Source organism: Rhododendron vialii, chromosome 9a (assembly GCF_030253575.1).
Source record: "Rhododendron vialii isolate Sample 1 chromosome 9a, ASM3025357v1".
In the NCBI taxonomy this organism is placed as follows: domain Eukaryota; kingdom Viridiplantae; phylum Streptophyta; class Magnoliopsida; order Ericales; family Ericaceae; genus Rhododendron; species Rhododendron vialii.
In genome coordinates, this window is record NC_080565.1 from 11,384,622 (window position 1) to 11,396,989 (window position 12,368).

At 38.5% G+C, this 12,368-nt stretch overlaps 1 protein-coding gene across 4 annotated transcripts in view; it reads right to left on the reverse strand.

Moving 5' to 3' along the window:
- LOC131299472 (probable acyl-activating enzyme 16, chloroplastic) overlaps positions 1-12,153 on the reverse strand; it is a 37,709-nt gene extending 25,556 nt beyond the window's left edge. For 3 of the 4 annotated variants that reach the window (XR_009190788.1, XM_058325024.1, XM_058325023.1), the window contains exons 1-5: positions 11,733-12,153; positions 9,977-10,168; positions 6,354-6,468; positions 3,607-3,694; positions 1,765-1,976 (exon numbers count right to left, since the gene is read on the reverse strand). Coding sequence is in view for 3 of the 4 variants with exons in the window: in XM_058325024.1 (XP_058181007.1) it covers positions 1,765-1,976; positions 3,607-3,694; positions 6,354-6,468; positions 9,977-10,168; positions 11,733-11,909 (784 nt within the window). In the remaining variant the exon portion in view is untranslated. Of the gene's footprint in view, positions 1-1,764; positions 1,977-3,606; positions 3,695-4,842; positions 4,867-6,353; positions 6,469-9,976; positions 10,169-11,732 lie in introns of those variants that run through there. The other variant, XM_058325025.1, reaches the window with a different exon arrangement.
- Positions 12,154-12,368: the final 215 nt, after the last annotated feature.

Genomic DNA, 12,368 nt, shown 5'->3' on the forward strand with positions numbered 1-12,368 from the left:
TTTTTACAACAAATAAAAGTGGTACACAGTTTGTCACTTTAAACAGTGGACACCTGTTTTTCAGAACATAAAGGAGATACACAATCGGTAATGTTAAACAGTAGCTGAGTCGACTTCAGCATCATATATGGGTGGGTGCAGGACTCCACGATGTGTTTCTACTTTCTTGACGTTCAATGATCAAAATTCAACTATTCTCAAAAAATGATCATATTCAACTAAGGCAAGGAAAGATACATTTAATTACGTTGCCAAAGGCAGTAGTATAGTTCAACCAAGTTACATATAAATCTCCCGCTCATTTTCCACAAACGAGATTAACATACGATGATGGAAACACAAACAAAGTCTCGTTTATTCAGTGAATGATTTGTTCCTATTTAGTTCACTACCTAATGACAAATCTGTTGTGTTTCGTGAAACTTTAAACGTTCACTCACAAACTCATGAATCTATTGGAGTCCAGACAGTACCAGGATCCTTCTAAAATGGGTGCGCTCCCTAGACGGGAGCTCGAATCAGCGCTCCCAAGATGGGAGCTTGATGGGAGCTCACACCCCTCAAGACAGGAGCTCGCTCCTAACTAAGATGGGAGCTTTTCGGGCCATTAAGGCAGTTATTCTTTTACTTTTAAGGGAGTTATGCCATTGTGGAATAAGAATATGAGAATCATATTAGTTAAACAAGTTTTGCAAATTGAAAATATATAACTTCCAATAATTACACTTTAAGATCGGGAAAATTTTCAGTAAGTATCACTTTTCCTTTAATGGTTAAGTATTTAAAGATACTTTATATACATATTTTTGTATAATCTATATACGCTCCTTAGGCACTCCCAACCTTAGGAGCTTCTAGGTGCCTCCACTTCCCCGCACCCACCCTCGCTTCGTACTACTAAGGTCTAGATATTCCAAGAATGAGGTCAACCCCAAGGGACTCAAATGTGGTTGAATAACTCAATTAATCTTGTTTCTCCAAATAAATAGCATGTTTTAGAATTATTAATGTTCTTCTTACTCATTTGCCTACTTTTCATTGAACCATTCAAATTGGATGTTCATTGTGTTTTATCATTTCTGAAATAACTGTTATAAATTGTGTTTTGACAGGTTAAGTTAATGTTAGTATACTGTTGTTGGGCTAAAGAACTATTTTTCTAAAGCTACCAAAACAAGGGTCGTCAAGGTTATTTTCCACAACAAAAGAATTTTACCACCAATTTTTTGTGCACAGGAATTGGAGAATTAACAAACAAATATATCCCATGTAATTGATTCAATGCCCTAATGTTTTGAGTCATTTGGCTATTTCCTTTTTGCATACTTCCAAGTTTAATTTCACGTCAATCCAAAAAATTGATGAACTAGATTAGGAATTTTAATTAAGATTGATTGAGTTATTCAACTACATTTCAGTCCCTTGGTTCGACCTCTTTCTTGACATATCTAGTCTCCAATAGATTCACATGCTTGAGAAGGTATCCGCGCAATTATCCCTTTGGAAGGTACATCTTCATATGAGGAGGACCTTTAAGCATCTATGGTCTTAACTGATCTACCAGACTCTAAAGACGGGACTTCACTGGCAGCTGCTTGTTTAACTCTTGCTGTTAACAACCAATTGGCATGGCTCTTCTTGGGAAGAGCAAACTAATAGCGATCGAAAAGGGGGAAATTTAGATGTGACATCTTAAGGATGTATCTAAGAGTAGAACAGAAATCTTCAATATATCAGATCACCACAGATTAACTTAAGACTTACGAGCATCATGAGAATCAAGCAAACACATACGACTTTCATGTCCCAAGGCTATGATATCCTTGTAATTGTAGACAGGCAATCCCTCGAGCACTTCACTAGTACAACATGATTTATCACCCCAAACTAATATAACAAATCTCACAGCAGCCTGAGAACAGAGAGTTTCGGCAATCCGGTTGAAGAATTCGGGATTATCCACAACAAGTGCAACACTGGTGATAAGAAGGAACAGGTTAAATACCATAGTTCCATGAGGGAAGTATATTGAAAGAGAGAGCAAAATTCAAATCACTAATTTCAAACAAAGAGAAAATGGTTATCATTCCAGCAATTTAGCATCACAAATTCCCAAACAATCAACAGATGGATATGTGACATCTTTATATAGTGCATTGAGAAACTCCACTGAAATTTCAGGCAGAACAACAAAATGACATGGAATGCTAGAAATACCATTAAACTCGCTGGTTAAGCTGTTATTGCTGTAAATCTTTTTCATTTTGGGGAATCGGCTTCCCACTTCCCCCCTTCATCAACAAATTGAAAAAAAAAAAAACACGCACACCCAAAAAATTAACATGATGACGAAAAGGAACAACAAAAGTAAGAAATCACACCACCCCCTCTAACTAAGTGTCAAAACAGAAATCTTTCGATAGGATGGAAAGGTCTTTGGTAATCCTTAATGAGAAAGAAAACACGAGAAGAATAGACTCTAGCAATAATACAATGTCCCATAGTTGCGCAAACCAGCTGTGGGTGCAGTGGTGGAAGCAGGAGTAGTTTCTCCTGCTTGGTAGCTTTTCCTGCTTATTTACTATAAATAGTCTAAGCATAGAATCGCCTATGCTAGCTATTTTACTGAAACCATAAACTCAGTATATATTTTCTTTGCTTATTTACCATATATATCATGTATTGATGTACTTTAATTAATGTTAGAGTATGTGGTTTCTCTTGCTTGGTAGCTTTTCTTTTGTTTCTTTGGGACCCGTCCCACTTGTGACAGAAAATCTGTCTGGATGGGAGTGGGAATGAGATTGGAGAGGAGGGAGACGCCGATACAAGCATCTGCAAAAAGGACAGTTCATGACTCGCTATCAGCAACTGATTATTTAATACAATTAAAGGTGAATGTTAAACGCACCACTCTTTTTCTATCACTTTTGAGGGAGAAAGAAAGAGAAAATCATGTCAAATTTAGCAAACCCCATGCAGGCTATGCTAGTTCACTTGACAAGACATGTACAACGAGGTTTCTAATGTTTAGTGGATGCCTCATTAATTATTCCTGAACAAATTTCATCTGCATAACTAAAACCTATGAAGCACCTGGTGCTTTGAAAATTGTGCCATGTGACTACCCCATCCATTCTTCTTGGATATGGATGAGGTTACATATGTCACATGGCAGGATAATTCTGGGTACCGGCAGCGTCAGGGTGGGGGGTGAGGGGGAGTATGACTTTTTAAGGGGTTCAGTTTGAGTCAAATGGTTAATAGTAGAGTCTCATGGAAAATAGAAGAAACACATCCTGTCTTAACAGCAACAAACAAATAAGGGGAATTATATTGACATCACAAATGATCCGATATTTAGAAGGTATTCAACATGCCAGCAGACAGCAGTTATTTGCACAAGCTTTGCAGTCAACTACAAAACATTACCCAGAAAAACATATAGAGACCTGGACTTCTATGATACTTAAGATTTTGTTATTCATCAAAAGCACATGATTATACAAGACAATATCAAGCTTATGGAACACTAAATTTATCTGATAACAAGAGAATTCTGCTTGAACAAAACTGAAGAGCATATATCTTACAAGTACAACTGACCTCTCAGAATGATTATATATCTGCAAAAGCTCTTCAACAGATGACCTTGACCCCCTCACCACATTAATTGCTCCAGTGGCCATTATACCTAAATCCAAAATTGATACATAACAATGTGAAGCGATACCACAAAGCACAGATAAACTTTTGAATGTATTGTTGTTCATTTAAGTTTACACATCCACAGAGATTATGTTCACATGCATTGCCCATAGACACAGTTGATGTTGAGAAAGGACTTACTAACAAGCAAGAAGAAAGAAAAAAGAAGGGGAAAACCCCAAACCTAATACAGGGTTACCCACAAGAAGAAGAATACAGAAGGGGAATGGGGGAGGATAACATGGAGACATTGCCTCCATTTCCAACAAACGTTCTGGTTTCTCACCTCTTAGGCTCAGTTTGGATGCCCGCAAACTTTGGTAGGAATAGGAATTTGATTACCAGGAATCAAATTCTTAGTAATTCGATACCCGGAGTAATTCTATTCCGACATTTGGATTAATTAAGTAATCTTCTCTAGGAATCATTTATTTTGGAAATATACTAAAGTCAAACGTTTTCTTTTTATATTGATCGAGCCAAGAATCCAAGATTCCCATGGGGGGCAGAAGTGATTAGATTCCTCCAACATTCAGGAATGTGATTCCTCCTAGATTGGGAAATCAGTAATCTCATTCCCATTCCCACTCTTCACAAACATAGGATTGTTAGAGTTCCGGAATCACATTCTCATTCCCTCCTAAAATACCTGCCATCCAAACACAGCCTTAGTCTTAACCTTCTCACTGGACACACTTGACTCCTATTTATACCTACCAAACTACAACTCACACTGTGAAAGAATAATAAAAAATTACACCACCAATCTTTCCCTGTGAGACCGCGTATTATCAAACCCCTATTGTTGGAATAAATTGAATGCTTCAAACATTTTCTTTGTGCTTCTTACACACTCTACCGTGTCTGGCATATGCATCACACCGCTAACTTGCTTTAAAGCTGTTTTATTTTTTTTGTTCTTCAGCAAGAACCCGAACATGGATCTGAACAAACAAGATATTACACACTGCACAAAAAATATTGCAAGATATAGAGAGACAGGGAAGAAAAAAAAACCCTAGAGTTCACTACGGTACTTGAAATCCACAAGCAGAGAATAGAGAAGGATGTGGAAGGGGAAAGCGAAAGGATCATATGTAGCCAATGGCTCTAACATACACTATGGTTTTTCACCTCTTGGTATTTGACCATGTCAACTTGATGCACTTTACTCGTGCTTATGATTCAACAAAATCCAGTGGCTCTTCGAAACCCTAAACAACTAAAATCAGGAAAATAATTGTCACACCAAACATATGAAAGTAAAATAGCACATTTAGCTTTTCCAGTGGCACTATATAGCAACAACATATTTGGCTTATTATACATGCTAAGTATCTCCGACACTACCACAAGAAATTCCACCATTTCGCAAACCGAGCCTGGTAGCCCCCATGAAAAAATAATATTGTAAGTTTTAGTCACACATTTGAGCATTTGTACTGTTTAACTACTTAGTTTCCATCCGTCGGAATCATTTTTGTCAGTATTTCTAGCACCTGTTAACTACGTCAATAGACTCAATACCCTTCTAAACACAACATCAGCTTAAAGCCCCATTGTGCCAGTGGTTTATACAGAAACAGTAAACTGAGCAGAACAGGTATCTAGCCCATTAAAAGAACAGCTCAACCCCCAAGAACCACGGGCACATCTGCCCACGTTTTCGCGTCCCCATGAAACTTTCAGTCATGCTCCGAACATATGTATGTCACACCCAACTATGAGTCCGATTGCTTTGTTATGTTGTTTTAATCGGATACCTTAGGGACTTGTTAAGGACACACTAGGGACACATCAAGAGACCAGAAAGCAATTTCAAAAAGTTGGAGAGGACAAATTACCATGAAAGCTTAGTTCTTGAACATAAAATTGGCTGCTACTTTCATATCTTCGTAACGTTGTTTTTTGTTCCCACCTTAATAGGAAGAATGTTTTTGCTTTTTCTATGGCTGCATCTATAATATACCACAAGTTTGACTCTTTCGATATAAATACAAGGTGTGTGTTAGGGTGTGGATAACCCTTAACACTTTTCCTATCTCCCTCTAACAACATGGCATGTTTTGTCGACTACCACCAACTTCTCCCACCCACCTTCGCAAACCACCCCAGTTACCTCATCACATCAACTCTTGATGACTCTCGTCAACCTTAGTTTATCGATCTCCACTAATGATCTCTGCCATCCTTTGTCTATTTCGAAATATATACAATGTGTGTTACGTTTTTGATTACTCTAAACACTTTTCCTACCTCTCACTAACAAAACAACTCATTCCCAATTTGTCTGTGTCCTAATTTCTAGGTAAACAAACGTGTCCACAGGTCCATGTCATGTCTTGTTTGTGTTCTAACCATTTCCACGCTTCTTAGCTCAGCCCAATTAAAAACCATGGCGACTAATGTAAGTTACACAAGCAAAAAAGGTCATACACATAACAACATTGATTCATATTATGTTCAATTAATAAGTAGTTGGTCTCTTTCAGTATCAGACTGGATTAAAGAATTACAAACAATACAAGAAAAGACACAAACCCTGTACAGAGGGCAACATGAGGAATTAGGTGCTGAATGAATTCACTTTGTGCTCAATGAGTTTCAGGTGCAAAAGTTGAATATATACCAAAACTGCTGCATACCTTGATCAGCAACAAGCCACCGGCAAGAGTTATCAGCAAAAAAAGCTAGCTTTTCGGCTGGCTTTACTCCTATAACTCTAAGACCTTCCGAGAAGTCCAATATATCCTGCTCGAGCTGCGAGTTCAAAAGCGAAAATGGATTTCAGGTGTATGTTATGCAACAACAACAACAACCACCGTAATTTGTTTCTCTGTGAAACTATAAAGAACTACAGTCACATGGACAGCCAAACAGATAATCCACCAAGTCCAGATTAACATGAGTAGAGGGAAACATCAAGATCAAGTCAAACATCCATAGATAAGTGGACCAGCGAAAAAAATGTCCAAACACAGAATTAGACTGGTTAGGAATACAATGCTTCGGAACATGAAAGATCTTAGTATACACCGTGTGTACAAGGTTGCACTTTCCTTGATAAGCACAATTAACAAATGTTTTTTAAACAGCATCAAGGGGATGCACACAAGGAACGTGCAAGACAAGCTACAACTCTAGGTAGAACAAAACCGGAGTAGACGTAGACAAAAAAGGCTCTCCAAGCTCCAACAGGATGGACTCTCAACAATCTAGAAAATAAAATGGCTTGGATCTGCAAGTTCCGGCACCCAACTTTAAAGAATGACCAAAAACCAATTCTTCATTTGCAAAAGATACTACTCCACTCCTCGGAAGGAACTTCAATTTTGCTCCAGCCAAATCATCCCTCCAACTGACCATGACTCTTACCATCTCCTCATGTTGAACTGAATGGAATATGCTTTCGGCCCTATCAGTTATTTTATTGAGTTATTTTTTTACTTGCACATTTTAGGGTTCTAAAGAGTCTATATATAGGACAAGAGTCTTTCATTTGAGGGAGATCAAGATGTGGGAAACGTGTGAACTTGTTTGTGGGCTGCGGGCACGTATTTCTTTCTCCTCCTCTATTCTTCTGCTTGCAGATTCAAGCCCCTTAGATGTTCTTCAGTTTCCCTTCTCCCTTCTTTCATCTCTATTGTCCTTGTGGTTTAAAGGCTTCAAATGATTTTAGGATTTTCCCATTTCATCCTCTCTCTATCCTTCATTTTGTATGTACTTTGAGAATGTTTTCATAAAATACAAAAACTGCAGGTCATGGTTTTTGTGCGTTTGTAGTGTGGTTTGGATACACGTTACATCAGTTTCGTATCAAAGCTAAAGCCCCATAGGCTTCATAGGGACACAAATATGTCGTGCTTCAAAAAAGAACAGAAAATACCAAGTCAACATATCATCATATCTCCAGCTGCTTCTGTTCTGCATTAGATCACAGCATGTTTTCCTTTCCTCCTCTTGGTACTCCACCTCTTTCATATATCCCGTCACTTCTTCTCTGGGACTACCCTCTTTCTCCTCTACAGTTATCTTCTTCCTTGCTGCCTTCATTTTTTGCTACCTTCCCTGCTACTATTACCGTAGGTCTGTCTCTTTACTCTTTTGCCGAACCAGTTCTGTCACACTTGGTTTGCTTTTCCCTGTCTCTACAAGTTTTTGTCTCATGCCTACCTGTCGATACAAACAATCAGTATGCTCCATTTTCTGGGTCAACAAAATAGCGTTTTGTCTGTCATACTTCGGATGGCATGTGCGGTTATGTACACCCTGTTCATCGGCAGAAATCTTTAACCAAACATGTGTCAACACTGATCCAATCACCCACCAACGCACTTGGAAATACGTCTTAGGCCCATAACGCACTTGGCAGCCAACACATTTCTGATCCCAAAAACCAGCCCAAATTCTGAACCTTGCTATAACCTAAACCCAACCAGCCCAGTCCCAGGAAAAAGGGGAAATAATGGTCGGATGATGCGGTTTCTACCAGCCAAGGTTCTGAATACCGTACCGGCTATGGTACTGGATTTGTTACTTGGAACCGTATGTACCGGTACTGGTAGAATTCACTGTTTTGGATTTACCGTCATAAATATTTTAGTTCTAGAATAAAATATAAATTGAGTATAGAGTTTAATCTATATGAAACCAATATTACATATTTCAACTCTAAATTCCTTCATTAAGTCACAAATAGAAATAGATTTCTTATTAAAACCAAAAAAACAAAGGAAAGTATTGCCTCTGACAAGGTACAGTAACATATTTTAAAGAAGGGTTGTCAAATGTGTAATGAATCGTGTCCTTTCTCTTGAAAATCTGTGAAACTTTCTTCACTGAGCTTATTGGAGCATGGCAGCTTTCATAAAGTAGACTGAAGATGTTTCTTGAGCAGTGAATAGCTGAGACGGTACGAAATCTACAGAGCCGGTACTGACGAGTTTTTCCGGTATCGATTGAAACTTCAGGTAAGGGCCGGTAAAATATGCGGGACGAAATTAGCTGTTCACTGTACTGGATTTGTCAAAAACCGGTACGTACCAGGCCGGTACAGTAGGGTAATGACAACCTTGCTAGCAGCTATGACAGGGTATGAATCTCAGAGGAAGTCCGAAGCGTTCAAACACGAGGGCGAGTGTTTTTACAACTAATGAAGTTTGATGAAATATGATTGAAGAAAGAATGGTGGATGCTTCATTCTTGTAGTTGGTTCATTCTTTTAGGGTTTTGAAAAGTCTATTAGAATGACTCCAAGGGTGTTCATGAAAGGAAAAAAATGATGAGAAACCCTAGGTTGGTCCCTCCTCCATTCTTCAAATTGTGGATACAAGCCCCCTAGATGTGCTCTCTCCCTCTTCTGTATTCTTTTCCTCCTTGTGGTTTGAAGGCCCCCAATACTCCTTTCATCTTATCTCTACCATAAGTTTCCATGTAGTTTGAGATTGTTTGATTAAATATAAGCCAGCAGCATTTTCTAGTTTTGCTCGAAATGTCAAGTTACATTATGAACCCAAGACATACCAAGAAAACAGAAATTGAGTCCCACAACTCCATAGCCACCAGAAGGATAAGATTAAAAAAAATGTCGTTCCCTACAGTTTTTCAAAGGAAACACTACTTGACTATTTTTCTAAGTAGGTTATCAACTGTTAAAATTGGAGAATTACCAAACAGTGGTGAGTACAAGGATTATTTTCCGGTTCAATGGTCTGAAGATTCACAATCATCAAAAACATGGCCTCTCCCATACGAAAGTTTTCTAAGAAATATAACGCGGTGTTGATTTTGTTCTTCTTTGTTTTCCTTATCATAATCGCCTAGCCTCGCAGGCTTTGTGGGAGCTTGCTCTTTCTTTTATCCGGCCTCATTGTATATCCATAAGTTTTTGCTAATACAAGCTTAAAAAACCGGAAAAAAAGAAAAGAGGGCAGCTTCAAAGCATTTCGCTATGGAAGTTGGTGTTCACCAAGCTTAAACTACCCGATCACCTATTGAGTGTCTTATGCATTTGCAGAGCCCAAGACTCAAAAGAGTTGCAGTTGAGTTGACTAATCCTAGCTTCATCAATGGAATGATCATGAAAACATGGAAATTAACACGAGAATATTAAGGAGAAATAGTAATTAATCTATTAGCTCTTCCATCAGTCTATAGATGAATTCAATAAAGGCCTAAATTATTATGTGAGTGGTAAACTGGTAATTGGCTGAGGATAAAAGCTTTTCAATACTCCTATAGATACAAAGAAACTTTACGTGGAAATGACCTGTTTATAAGTCATAGTTGAAGGAGGGTCGTGATATGGATCCACCAATGCTACCCGATCACCAAATTTTTCAGCTGAAGACCTCCAAATATCTGGAACTGTTTTCCATTCACGAGAGGCCACAACACCATCACTTGATAGAAATAGACTCTCCAGAAAAGGTGAACACCTCCTTATCTGCACTTCCTCTGTCTACAACGGAATGTGAACAGATAGATTTTAGTGCCTTTTAACGGCTTCATGTCCAATATTGAAATATGAAATCAAAGAATGGGAAACTAAATCATGTTCACTGCCTTCAGCTTAACCAAAGAGTATGTACAAAACAACACAAATAGTTAAAACATGGGGAATGCTTCATGGATTTCACTATTCAGCCTTACCAAGGAAGACTAGTCAGATATAGCGATTAAGCATGTGGACACACTACACGAATAATAAGGTAGAGAACTACATGACTTCAAGGTGGCATTTAGGGCTCCATGGCTGAGAAGACCTGCGAGAATTTTTGGTTGAGCAATATTATGAGTTTCGACTAGACCTCGTCTCCAATTAGATTAGCAAGCTGAAAATGGCAATCTAGTTCATTCATTTGATCCAAGTTAATTACCATTTACGTGCTGGCCAAACCTAGCGTAGGATAATACTGCGAGGTTTGAATGTTTATAAAAGCCAACAAGCTAATTATTCCCTAATTAGCCTAGGAAAAACAATGAGTGGCATACATTTTGTTTCTTTTCTTCGGCTCCCTCTTTTGTACCTTCCTAATTATGTTCGTTTCTATTTATGTGCCAAGCAAGGGGCTTGACGTTGTACACCATGGTGCGACTTCCCTCTCTTTTGGATCATCCATTTTCCATTTTGCTAGCTATCATTTCTGTGTTTTTCTCTTCGCTTTCTCTTTCCAAACATCTCTTTCATTAATTCTCACTTTCTTCCAAAATGCCAAACTCTATATTAAATTTTTTTCCTCTCCTTTTAGAACAGCAAAGAAATGGCCAACTGGAGGGTTGTTTCGAGTGGGTATCTGGTGGAGACTATTAAGTATTAATGTGTCTTCGGAAATCCCAAAAGCATCTCTACGTGAGACACTATCGAGGGCACTTCAAGTGGGGCCTACTCGAAGGGTGGGCTAACCAATTTTGGCATGGCCTCCTCAATTAAGCTTCTATGGGTGAGTTGGAGACTCAAGAATTGGGTTAGTATTTGGGTTTTGGCAACTTAATCAAAAACCATAACCAATTAAAAGAAACAAATGGCATTCTTACAATATAGAACATCGTAGGCAACAACAAATTCAAGCTATTGACCAAATAGCAAAGTAGTAGTAGTATAAGAGAATTAAGGGAGATTTAGCAATAGGTCACTATAGACATTTTATAAGCCTACAAGTCCACCTAATAGTTTCGTAAAGCCACAAGTCCACACAACTTAACCCATAAATACCCTATGAAAGGGTTTAAAACCCTAAACCCTATGAAATTGTCTAAACCACTAAAACCTTAAAATAGAAAAGTGCGCCCTAAAACCCTATAAAAGTGTCTAAATTCTAGGGTACCCTACGCTAGGATAATCTCGCCTACTCTATGGTATCATATCCAATAATAAGAAAGTTGCACCTTAAAATCTTATAAAAGTGTCTAACCTAAGGTACCATATCCTATTCTAGGTACCCTGAAATGAACTTGAGATAAGTCGACTTGTGGGCTCATGAAGTTTAGATATTGGACGACTAATTTTTTAGAGAATTAATTACCTTGAGTTGGCAGTGAAGTCGGAACTTCGAGCTCAACCGTTTTGGTTGACATTTTCGTTGGAGTGTAGTATTAGTCGGGCTGATCGATCGACAGGTAGAGACTAGTACCAACTGAAAAGCCCGTAGTCGATCAAGCGGGTTCCAATCGAGGTTGGAGGTCAAAGCGATGGTCGGCATCGTCACTCACTTGATTGGAAGCAGCAGCAGCAGCAGCAAGGACACAGAGAGAGAGAGAGAGAGAGAGAGAGCGCTGCTTGCTCGCAAGAATAATGGGAATATCTCCTCTAAGAAATAGGTGAAATTTAATAAAGCAATGTTGTAGTCTCCGAAGGTGGTTGCGTGAAACAAGGCGACCCATAGCATAGCCTCATTGGATTGGATGAGGATCGATGATCCCTGTCCCAAGGGGATGAGGTGGTGCCCCCATGAGCAACTCCCCGAATTTAAAAGAGAGGTGACTGCGACGGATAATGATTGTAGACTGCCCCGGATGCAGAAATCTTTTTAAAAAGAATGTGCTCATTTTAGATTTCAAAAAAATGGTCGGAGTCGCTCATTTTGTTTAAAATACTTTGCTTATAATTCCTAGAAAAAAAAAGTTTAATCCGGTATCGGTAAAAATATTTCCGAAATATC